General features: G+C 48.4%; 1 protein-coding gene across 2 annotated transcripts; it reads right to left on the bottom strand.

Moving 5' to 3' along the window:
- Positions 1 to 12,590, bottom strand: CCDC166 (coiled-coil domain containing 166). Of its 2 annotated transcripts, XM_040348259.1 has the most exons (3): positions 12,527 to 12,590; positions 11,933 to 12,008; positions 1 to 927 (listed from the first exon to the last, which is right to left on the bottom strand). In XM_040348259.1, the coding sequence occupies exon 3, from the start codon at positions 925 to 927 to the stop codon at positions 76 to 78; it is 852 nt and encodes a 283-aa protein (XP_040204193.1). In that variant the 5' UTR covers positions 11,933 to 12,008; positions 12,527 to 12,590; the 3' UTR covers positions 1 to 75. The 2 variants fall into 2 exon arrangements, with proteins under 2 accessions (XP_040204193.1, XP_040204192.1); XM_040348258.1 differs by lacking the exon at positions 12,527 to 12,590 and having other exon boundaries at positions 11,933 to 12,103.
- Between the last annotated feature and the right edge of the window lie 134 nt (positions 12,591 to 12,724).

Raw genomic sequence — 12,724 nt, 5'->3', positions numbered from 1 at the left:
TTTGTATTGAAAATGATTTATTATATGGTGCCCCCCTGCAAGATCTTTTTTAATAAGTCCTAGGTCTTTCATTGTTTACCATAAATTCTTCAGCTTTCGTTGGGCATACCTCACCTCTTTCTGACATTGTTGCTCTCTCCGTAACTGTTTGTTTTGCTCCAGCAGCTTCTTTTTCTGGGCCTGTAGGTCCCGGTATTGGTTGATAAGCTGGAGAAGCTCCTGCCTCAAAGTTTGGTTCTCTTCTTTCACCTTCTGACTCACATCTTGCAGGACGTTCTTGGCCTCCTCATGGGCCTTCTGGGACAGCTGGTTCAGCTGCCGTTCTGAGTTCTGCTGACATTCCACTTTTTGCCGCAGGAAGGCGCTCTTCACCCTCAGCAGAGACTCGGCATGCTTACCCCGGGAGGCCATCACTTCAGACTCCAGTTGCCTAATGAGTGAGATCTGCTCCTTCTGAATCTCCTTCATGGGTTCTAGCTCCTTCAGCTCTTTCCTCAAATTGGCCAATTCGGTTTCCCGCTCGAGAAGTTGATCTCTCATCTTCTTCTCTTTCTCTTGGAAGGAGGCCTCAAGTTTCTCTTTCTGCTTCCTGATGTCTTCCAGCTCTCGTGTGTTCTGGTCATTCAGGCTGATGATGGCATCCTGCCGCCGTTGGCTTCTTTTGCCCACGTACAATAAATATTCTTGACTCTCCACACGGACTCTTTCAGCCTCTTCCTGGAGGAACTCATTCTCTCGACGTAGCTGCTCCAGTCGTCTTCTCAGGCCATCGTTTTCAGCAATCAGGCGGTCATGTTCATCATGTAGACGCTCCTCTCTCTCGCTAACCACAACTTCTTTTCCGTCCCCGCCATCTTCAGCCTGTTCAGGGCTTGTCTTCCCAGAATCTTTTGCAGCTTTGCTCTGCGACTTCTTTTTTGGTGGCATCTGTGACATACATGAATAGAGGTTTAGTGACCATTTTATGATGAGATTCCATTACACAATTTCTCTACCTGGACTCCATAAAATAATAGCAACCAATGAGATTTGGGTGTTTTTCAGAACATTTGCAGTTATTATCTGTCAGTTTTGTTATAGAATTCATATTTACACAAGAGCCTTTTGCCGTGTACACACGCTCAGAATTTTTTACAACAAATGTTCGATGGGAGCTTGTTGTCGGAAATTCCGACCGTGTGTAGGCTCCAATGGACATTTTCTGTCGGAATTTCCGACAACAAAAATTTGAGAGAAGGTTCTCAAATTTTCCGACAACAAAATTCCACGCATGCTCTGAATCAAGTACGAGACGGAAGCACTCGGTCTGGTAAAACTAGCGTTCGTTATGGAGATAGCACATTCATCACACTGTTAGGCCTCGTACACACGACGGGACATGTCCAATGAAAACGGTCAGCGGCGGATTTTGGTCTGATGGCTGTACGCGGTGACGTGGGCGCGACGATGACGCGTCGACGTGCGCGACCCAGGAAGGTCAATGCTTCCACACATGCGTCGAATCACTTTGACGCATGCGAGGGCTTTCGGACGAGCGGACATGTCTGGTGAGTCGTACAGACGACCGAACATGTCCGACGGACAGGCTTCCAGCGGACATGTTTCTTAGCATGCTAAGAAACATTTGTCCGCTGGAAACCTGTCCGATCCGCCGGAAAATTGTCCGGTCAGCCATACAGACGACCGAACATGTCCGCGGAAACTGGTCCGCGGACCAGTTTCAGCAGACATGTTTGGTCGTGTGTACGAGGCCTAACAGACTGAAATCACAAGGCTGAAAAGCGCGAATCGTCTCTCACCAAACTTTTACTAACATGACTGGTATTGAACTTCCCTTTAATAGTGCCGTCGTAAGTGTTGTACGTGACCGCGTTCTTGACGTTCAGAATTTCCGACAACATTTTGCGACCGTGTGTATGCAAGACAAGGTTGAGCGAACTAACGTCAGAAAAAAATCCACGGTTTTGTTGTCGGAATGTCCGATCGTCTGTACGCGGCATTGGTCACTATAACAATACAGTGTATCCTATGCAGTGAGGATCAGGACCATTCTTAAAATTTTGATTCTGCTAATCCATGTAATCTGTGCCACCTCTCCAACACAACATGCAAATTCAGCAACTAGAACAGAACAGCCAACAAAGGGGTCTACTTATAAAGGATTTACTGTGCAATGAATACCCCAAAATGTTTAATAGACATTTAGCCATCTGTATTTTATAGTGTTTTCAAACAAGATTCAGTCTATGGGGTCTCCATTTAGTGATCATAATTTGGTATTTTCCAGAAATACCTCAATCTGGAAAACACTGCTTTATGCCACTAGTTGGAGCTGACGGTCACAGGAAATTAACATATTAGGTAAAATAAGGGGATTATGTGTATAGCAGCAGATATGCAATTGTTGTGTGTTTATGGAATCTCTCTGTTGTATTGTATGAGGATGGTGAAGGGTGAACCTTGTTTTAAAATGCTAGGTCAGCCTTTCTCAACTTTTTACTCCAGTGGAACCCCCAAAATAAATTTCAGGTTTTGAGGAACCCTTACTAAAACCAATTAATCTGAGGTCGAAAGGAAAAGCAGTCATTAATCCCTGTGAAAAAAAAATCCCTTGTGTGTAATCAGTCTTAGGGCTTGTTCAGATATGCTACCTAGGGGTGGTAAAAGCAGGTGGCTGAGCTGCAGTTTTAGTTAGAATGCATTAAGGTGGCCCCGATCCTCCTTATCTGGGGTTCTCCTGGCTCCTCCTCTTCACGAGTGCCCACACGGAGAGACGCATTCCATGGTGGCACTCAGGCGGGCCCGCTCCCGAGTCCTGCTACTGCGTCCATTGACACAGACAGCAGGACTCTGCCCCGACTCCTGTGTCACTAGATTTGATTGGCAGCAGCGAGAGCCAATGGCTGTCAGAGGAGAGAAGACAGAGAGTGTGTTTCTACAAAGTAGAAGCAGTGATCTGTCATCTCTCCTAGTCACTCCCCTCCCCACACAGTTAGAACACACTGAGGGAACACACAGTTAACCCCTTGATCGCCCCCTGGTGTTAACCCCTTCCCTGCCAGTGACATTTATACAGTAATCAGTGCATTTTTATAGCACTGATCGCTCTATAAATATGGTCCCAAAAATGTGTCAAAAGTGTCCATCGCAATGTCAGAATACCGCTAAAAATCGAAGATTACCGCCATTACTAGAAAAAAAAATGCCATTAATCTTTCTCATAGTTTGTAGACACTATGGGCCAGATCCACGTACAGCGGCGCATCTCTCCGCCGGGCGCAGCGTATCTAAGATACACTACGCCGCTGTAACTAATTATTTTTTTTCAAATCCTCAAAGAATTTGCGCCGTAAGTTACGGCGGCGTAGTGCATCTTTGGCGCGGCATTCAAATCTCTGTGATGGGGGCGTGTTTTATGTAAATATGTTGTGACCCGACGTTAACAACGTTTTTTTTTTAACTGCGCATGCGCCGTCCGTGGGGGTATCCCAGTGCGCATGCTCGAAATTAACCCGGAACAAGCCAATGCTCACGACGGTGACGTCATTCTACGCAAATCCCTATTTGCGAACGACTTATGCAAACGACGTAAAAAATTAAAAATGCGAGGCGAGTACGCCACCATATAGTAGCTTTAACTATATGCCGGAAAAAGCCAAATGCAAACGACGGAATAAAATGCACTGGCCGGACGTACGTTCGTGGATCGCCGTAACTAGCTAATTTGCATATTCGACGGAAACGCCACCTGGCGGCCGCCGAAAAATTGCATCTAAGATCCGACGGCTTACTAAGACGTACACCTGTCGGATCGACACGAGATGCCGTCGTATCTTGTTTTGTAGAGACAAAACAAAGATACGACGCGCAAAATTTGAAATTACGCAGCGTATCAAGAGATACGCCGGCATAATTCTTTTGTGGATCTGCCCCTATAACTTTTGCGCAAACCAATCAATAAACGCTTATTGCAATGTTTTTTTTACCAAAAATATGTAGAAGAATACGTATAGGCCTAAACATTTTGGGGGTATTTATTATAGCAAAAAGTAAAAAATATATCTGTAGCACTACCCACGAAGGAGCTGCTGGTTTGTTTTGGGTGACATGTTACCTCTATTCCTCCGCCGTCTGAGGTACACGATGAGAGTTGAGAAAAACTTCAATGTCCACACTTTAGGCTTCTTTTTCTTTGCTTTATTACCCAACGGGGTAAAAGAATAAAAGTAGTAGTTGAAGAGGTGGAAAGGGTAACAGGTTCAGGTGTATAACTTTGTTCGGAAACAATCCTGCTTCCAGCAATGTAGCTTTCGTCGCCACTCTAGCCAGAGCCGGTATTGTGCACCTGGATAGGCCTCTCTCACCAGCCTAGCAGCCAGAGTGTCACACGGAAACTTAGCAAAGTCTCTGCCACAGACCTTCCCAAAGATGGAGATGTATTCGGTCAAGAATCCTTCTCAACACAGGATTAAGCACCCGGATCTCTCTTGAATACACTTTGGTAATTCAAAACTGACAGACAACCATTATTCAGCCTCTCAGTAATTGTGCGTCCTTCGATGAAGTTCAAGGCCTCTCCTGAGATACCAGCCTCATGCTCGGTACTCCCCCAGACAGGTTCTTCATCGGGCGGCTTCCTCCCTCAGGATGGACAGCACAGGACCACTCTGCAACTGTAGACCCAGTCTGACTACCAGGCCTACATAGTAGATCACAACCCCGGACCAACGTGGTCCCGGAGCCAGGAACACTTGAACACGCACCGCCGGCCATGAGGGCCACACACAGGGGGTGGTGGGACGACAGCCAGGATCGGCAACGAATGGCGACGACCACGAACTAATGACGTCTGTCCCTTAAGTACTCTCCCCCAGCATGCACAGCGAGGCGATCAACCCCCACTGATTGGCTGCCAAGGAAAAACACCCAATACACCCTGACTTGACTGCTGCCACCCTTGGCCTGGGGTGGTACCAACACCCCAGACAACAATAGTGGTCACTCACAGTACTGCCATGGCTGGAACAGAGGCCCAAATTTGGTAAAACAGTACAATCAGAGGCAGTTAAATCTCTGATTACCCTCAAAATTTAAGGCAGCGCCAACTATGAAATTAGCAGGCCGCTACATATCTTTTTTTTTTTTTCTTTCAAAATGGTCGTTGTTTTTTTGTTTATAGTGCAAAAAAATAAAAATCCCAGAGGTGATCAAATACCACCAAAAGAACGCCCTATTTGTGGGGGAAAAGGACGCATATTTTGTTTGGGTACAGCGTCACACGACCGAGCAATTGTCAATTAAAGCGACACAGTGCCAAATTGTAAAAAGTGCTCTGGTCAGGAAGGGAGAAAATCTTCTGGGGCTGAAGCGGTTAATACCATAGATAATAACCCTCCAGCAGCAATAGCAGATAAATGCTTACATAATGCATTACAAAGTTAACTAAACCCATTAGGGGCAGATCCTCAAAGATCTGCACCGGCGCAGCGTATCTAAGATACGCTACGCCGCCGTAACTTACCTGGCTTTGGTTTGAATCCAGAAAGAATTTGCGCCATAAGTTACGGCGGCGTAGTGTATTTCTCGTGGCGTAAGGGCTCGGAATTCAAATGCGGCGAGTAGGGGGCGTGTTTCATTTAAATGAAACGCGTCCCCGCGCCGAACGAACTGCGCATGCCCCGTCCGTCAAAACTTCCAGGGTGCATTGCTCCAAATGACGTCGAAAGGAAAAGGCTAATTTGCATACTCGACGCAGAATACGACGTGAACGCCACCCAGCGGCCGCCGGAAAATTGCATCTAACACAGATGCCGTCGTATCTTGTTTGGTGGATACCAAAACAAAGATACGACACGCAAAATTTGAAATTACACGGCGAAATTACGCGGCATGAGCAAAATCTCACAAGAATGAGAGAGAGAGCTGTGCATGATGTCATAAGCCTAGGCTAATGACCAGACAATAAACAGGAAGTGGGCTGTATAAGGTATTTACTGGCAGAAAAAAAAAAGTTTTACTATCCAAAGTTATAACAACAAGGGCAGAAGATTTAACCACTTCCGCCCCTAAACATTTTGCTGGTCAATGACCGGGCCACTTTTTGCGATTCGGCACTGCGTCGCTTTAACTGACAATTGCGTGGTCGTGCGACGTGGCTCCCAAACAAAATTGGCGTCCTTTTTTTCCCCACAAATGGAGCTTTCTTTTGGTGGTATTTGATCGCCTCTGCGGTTTTTATTTTTAGCGCTATAAACAAAAATAAAGCAACAATTTTGAAAAAAAATAATATTTTTTACTTTTTGCTATGATAAATATCCCCCAAAAATATATAGATTTTTTTTTCCCGCAGTTTAGGCCGATACGTATTCTTCTACAAAAAAAAATTACAATAAGCGTTTATTGATTGGTTTGTGCAAAAGTTATAACGTTTACAAAATAGGGGATAGTTTTATGGCATTTTTATTAGTATTTTTTTTTTTTTACTAGTAATGGTGGCGATCTGCGATTTTTATCGGTACTGCGACATTATGGCGGACACTTCGGACACTTTTTTGGGACCATTGGCATTTTTATAGCGATCAGTGGTATAAAAATGCATTGATTACTATAAAAATGTCACTGGCAGGGAAGGGGTTAACACTAGGGGGCGCTCAAGGGGTTAAAAATGTTCCCTGGTTTTGTTCTAACTGTAGGGGGGTGGGACTCACTAGGGGAAATGACTGATCGCTGTTCATACTTTGTATGAACAGACGATTGGTCATTTCTCCCCCTGAAAGAACCGGGATCTGTGTGTTTACACACACAGCTCCCGGTTCTCGCTCTGTAAACGAGCGATCGCGGGTGCCCGGCGCCAAGGGCGAGCAGGGGGCACGCACCCCTAGTGGCCGCAAAGCAAAATCACATTTATATTACGTGATTTTGCGCAGCCGAGCCGACCTGCCGGCGGTGGGCGGTCGGCAAGCAGTTAATAGATGGAAAGATGAAAAATGACTGAAGGTCCGCTTTAAAATGGTAGTAAACCCTTCCATATACCCAGTGTAGTGACTGACCTTGGGTGATGCACAGAGATGAAACAAGCCCTTGTACAAGTTGTACCTTTTTATCTGCAGTGGTCTCTTCTCAATATCTGTTCAATGTGCCGAATTGATAAAGCCTATCTGAGCGTTCAGAAAAAAAGGGGGGTGGAGAGCTGAAGTCACACTCTGCAGAGTTCAGTGAAGAGAGCTTTGAGAGGTGATTGGAGGGAAGGAACTTCAAATACACTTCGGCCCGGATTCACATACATCGGCGCATATTAATATGCCCCCGTAGCGTATCTCTTTTACGCTACACCAGCGCAGTGCACAGAGGCAAGCACTGGATTCACAAAGCACTTGCTCCCACTCGCTGTTAAAGATACGCTGGGTTTCCTCTGCGTAAGCCAGCGTAGGTGGAAGTGGGCGTGAGCCATGCTAATGAGGCGTGACCCCATGCAAATGATGGGCCAAGCACCATAGAAGTACTTAAAATGAACGGCGCATGCGCCATCCTGTGGCTGCATCCCAGTGCGCATGCTCAGAATCACGTCGAAACAACTGCCTAAGATATGTCGAATCACTGCCTACGACGTGAACATAACCTACGCCTAGTCATATTCACGTACGTAAACGTAATCGACAAAAGATACGACGGCTGTGTTCCCTGGTCCATACCTTTGCATGAGTTGCGCCACCTATATGGGGAATAACTTTACGCCGGACGTACGATTTACGCAAACCGTGTATATTATGCGCCGGGCGCAACTACGTTTGTGAATTGGCGTATCTCCCTCATTTTCATATGTGCATAGAAAATCAATGGGAGCCGAAAATGCGCCCGGCGTAAATATGCGCCCACGATACGACGGCGTAGGCAAGTTACGTCGGTCGTAGGAAGCCTATTTTTAGGCGTATCTCAGATTGTGGGCACGGCGCACAGATACGACGGCGCATAGATAGACTTACACGGCATATCTCGAGATACGTTGGCGTCAGGGGTGGCAAACACAAGGCCCGGGAGACCTTGCCATGTGGCCCGCGCATCCGTGATGCGAACGGGGTCGATCCGCGTAGCACACCGCTGCCTCGGCCTTAGGAAAGGCCGTGGCTTCGGCCTAGCGCCGGAGCGGTCGGCCATCTTGGTACACCCGGCGGCGTCGGCTGCCTAGGTCCCACCTTCTGGAGCCTGCAGCTCCTATGATTGACATCCCGGAGATCCAATCCCCGGACTGCGGGACGTGTGACGTCCATCATAGGCGCCGCAGACTCCACAAGGCGGCAATTACAAGCCTCCTCCAGTCCATACCATGCACTGCAAAGATCCTGGCTCGGGTGGGGGCTCTCCTCTCCTTTCTGGCTGGCTGGCTGGCTGCATGTCAGGTAGGTGAAGTCAGTGTATGTCAGATAGGTGAGGTCAGTGTATGTCAGGTAGGTCCATGTGTGTCAGGTAGGTCCATGTGTGTCAGGTAGGTCCATGTAGGTCAGTGTATGTCAGGTAGGTCAGTGTATGTCAGGTAGGTGAAGTCGGTGTATGTCAGGAAGGTGAAGTCAGTGTATTTCAGGTAGGTCCATGTATGTCAGGTAGGTGAGGTCAGTATGTCAGGTAGGTGAAGTCTATGTATGTCAGGTAGGTCCATGCATGTCAGGTAGCCCATCCCATCCCATAATAAATAGCGGACACATAGTCTTACAGATACAACCGGCCCTTTGAGGGCAACCATACTGCTAATGCGGCCCCCGATGAATTTGAGTTTGCCGCCCCTGGCGTAAGTGCTTTGCTCCAGCAGCGATGTGAGAGAACTAAAATAAAAAGGAGAACATTCTTGGAAACAAGGCAAATGTTATTGATAGGGCCCACCGCTCCCCTGGAACTGACGTCACGCCCCGGCTCCCTGTGTGGCTGAGATACAGGAAGTGGAGGCATCTACCGGCACTACACCAGATCACAGCCATCACAAGTGATTTCCTCCCGGACGTTCCATGGTTTTACACACGCCATTTTATCTTCCATTGTGAGTATGTTTGCTCTACTTGCTCATTAAATGATATGCAACCTACTGCACTTAGAGTGGCACCTCTGTGTTTTCTCCCCCTTCAATCAGCTGGTGATCCCTCCTCTGTCACCTTTTTTCTCTTGGTGTCAGGAAAACTTGTCAGAAGTGACTCATGCTGATAGCAGAGGAACGAGGCAGCAGACAGAAATGACACTTTGCTCTGAATTGAGACAAGTACACACTATAGAGGGATATGCTTTGTTCAGATTTCATGTCTGAGGTTTAATGGGCCTGCAACACGCCAGTTCTCCCTTATTAGAGTGAAAAGGTGACATATCACCCCCTCACCGCCTGCATAGTTGCCAACATTGCAAAAAATAAATCCAGGACACTTTTTTGCATGTAGGCGGAGACTTGCTATAATTAGGGGGGCGTGACATTCATTTGTAGGCATGTCACACCCGAATAGAAAAATAAGGCAGAGTCCGTCCTTGCATCAGGTGCAACACGCACTACACTACACTGTTTACTACACTGATTACCACTACACTACACTACACTAAATTAATACACTACACCAGGGGTCCCCCCCATTTGTCAGCCCCCTCCACACTTGTGTCCGCATCAGAGTCCCCTCCACACTTGTGTCCGCATCAGAGTCCCCTCCACACTTGTGTCCGCATCAGAGTCCCCTCCACACTTGTGTCCGCATCAGAGTCCCCTCCACACTTGTGTCCGCATCAGAGTCCCCTCCACACTTGTGTCCGCATCAGAGTCCCCTCCACACTTGTGTCATCAGAGTCCCCTCCACACTTGTGTCATCAGAGTCCCCTCCACACTTGTGTCCGCATCAGAGTCCCCTCCACACTTGTGTCCGCATCAGAGTCCCCTCCACACTTGTGTCCGCATCAGAGTCCCCTCCACACTTGTGTCATCAGAGTCCCCTCCACACTTGTGTCATCAGAGTCCCCTCCACACTTGTGTCATCAGAGTCCCCTCCACACTTGTGTCATCAGAGTCCCCTCCACACTTGTGTCATCAGAGTCCCCTCCACACTTGTGTCATCAGAGTCCCCTCCACACTTGTGTCATCAGAGTCCCCTCCACACTTGTGTCATCAGAGTCCCCTCCACACTTGTGTCATCAGAGTCCCCTCCACACTTGTGTCATCAGAGTCCCCTCCACACTTGTGTCATCAGAGTCCCCTCCACACTTGTGTCATCAGAGTCCCCTCCACACTTGTGTCATCAGAGTCCCCTCCACACTTGTGTCATCAGAGTCCCCTCCACACTTGTGTCATCAGAGTCCCCTCCACACTTGTGTCATCAGAGTCCCCTCCACACTTGTGTCATCAGAGCCCCTCCACACTTGTGTCATCAGAGTCCCCTCCACACTTGTGTCATCAGAGTCCCCTCCACACTTGTGTCATCAGAGTCCCATCCACACTTGTGTCATCAGAGTCCCCTCCACACTTGTGTCATCAGAGTCCCCTCCACACTTGTGTCATCAGAGTCCCCTCCACACTTGTGTCATCAGAGTCCCCTCCACACTTGTGTCATCAGAGTCCCCTCCACACTTGTGTCATCAGAGCCCCTCCACACTTGTGTCATCAGAGTCCCCTCCACACTTGTGTCATCAGAGTCCCCTCCACACTTGTGTCATCAGAGTCCCCTCCACACTTGTGTCATCAGAGTCCCCTCCACACTTGTGTCATCAGAGTCCCCTCCACACTTGTGTCATCAGAGTCCCCTCCACACTTGTGTCATCAGAGTCCCCTCCACACTTGTGTCATCAGAGTCCCCTCCACACTTGTGTCATCAGAGCCCCTCCACACTTGTGTCATCAGAGCCCCTCCACACTTGTGTCATCAGAGTCCCCTCCACACTTGTGTCATCAGAGCCCCTCCACACTTGTGTCATCAGAGTCCCCTCCACACTTGTGTCATCAGAGTCCCCTCCACACTTGTGTCATCAGAGTCCCCTCCACACTTGTGTCATCAGAGTCCCCTCCACACTTGTGTCATCAGAGTCCCCTCCACACTTGTGTCATCAGAGTCCCCTCCACACTTGTGTCATCAGAGCCCCTCCACACTTGTGTCATCAGAGCCCCTCCACACTTGTGCCCCCCCCCCCGCACATTCCTTTCCCCACTATCGCCTGCTATAGATCTGTGTGAATAGCTTACCGGCCAAGTTAGAACCCCCGCGACTCCCGCAACTCGACCAGAGTCCGTACCTGCACTAAGTCTGATGACTCTGCAGGCCGGATAAAAGCACATAGCGGGCCGGATGATCAATCGTACCTCGGGGACCCATGAACTTTGCAGACCCATGAACTAGGTGGCGGCAGCGGCGGGTAGAGGAAGATCGCATCCCATCCACATGTTCAATGGATATCGGGGAGGGGCCGCCAAAAGAGAGAAGCCGATTGGCTGCCCCTCTCCTCTACACTGAACGTAAGAGGACTATAGGAAACAACACAGTGGCGGCGGCGGCCATTTTGGTGTAGCCGTTGTCGTTTTTTTGGCAAAAACATTTTTGAATTTCCCGGAACAAAGTCTCGGGACAAAAACAATCCGGGACAAGGGTCCTAAATCCGTGAATGTCCCGGGAAATCCGGGACTGTTGGCAACTATGACCGCCTGTCAAATACCCTCTGAATAGCGATCCACCATGGGTTGCTTTTCAGAGGGGTGGCAAGACCTTCTGCGTGTGAGGGTGACATTGTGACCAGCAGTGTAAGACGGGTTGTCAGAAGTTCTCTGGGACCTGAATGTTATTCTAGGGGTATAAATGGGATGTTACTCTGTGTACATCACTAATCCTCTATTATAAGAGATGTGGGGCTGTCTGGCTGGAAGATGTTATCATATGATGATAGTATAGGGATCATATATAGGAAGTAATGTACATTGTATTACTCACCCCCGGTCAGGAGGGATCACACCTGTGCTGGTACAATTTGTTCTGCACTCTGTGTATTCATCACTCTGCGTGTTACCTGGAGACCACAAACAAATCTCATTATCCACCAATCACTGCTGTCCAATTCCACCCTCCACCAATCACTTTCGTCCGACTCCGCCCTCCACCAATCACTGACTTCAAACTCCGCCCTCCACCAATCACTGCTGTCCAATTCCGCCCTCCACCAATCACTTCTGTCCAACTCCCTCTCCACCAATCACTTCTGTCCAATTCCCTCTCCACCAATCACTTCTGTCCAATTCTGCCCTCCACCAATCACTTCTGTCCAACTCCTTCTCCAGCAATCACTTATGTCCAATTCCGCCCTCCACCAATCACTTCTGTCCAACTTCCTCTCCACCAATCACTTCTGTCCAACTCCATCTCCACCAATGACTTCTCGTGAGCCTCCGTTTCACCCCATTCATCCTCCCCCTCCCACCCACACTCGGTAAACAGAAGGCACACCGTTATATCCTTATAATGTATATACTATGATATCAATCACATGTCTATCATTTATAGTGAAAGTGTCATTTACAGACTCTCCACCTTCTCCAGCGCACTTAAGCGCGCTCCTCTGCTCGTGGCCGCACATCGGCTGGAGAATTAGACAAGTTGGAATACCACCACGAGCATGCGCAGACTCACGCAGTGCGCACGCAGGAAAGCGGCTTTCTACGTTTAGTAACGCGCTACGTCACGCGTATACACCCACCAGCGTGCCGGGGAAAGAGTCTTTGGGTGTAG

The sequence above is a fragment of the Rana temporaria genome, chromosome 4, assembly GCF_905171775.1.
Source record: "Rana temporaria chromosome 4, aRanTem1.1, whole genome shotgun sequence".
Classification (NCBI taxonomy): Eukaryota; Metazoa; Chordata; class Amphibia; order Anura; family Ranidae; genus Rana; species Rana temporaria.
Note: the sequence above shows the minus strand (reverse complement) of the source record. Positions and strands in the feature narration are given on the sequence as shown.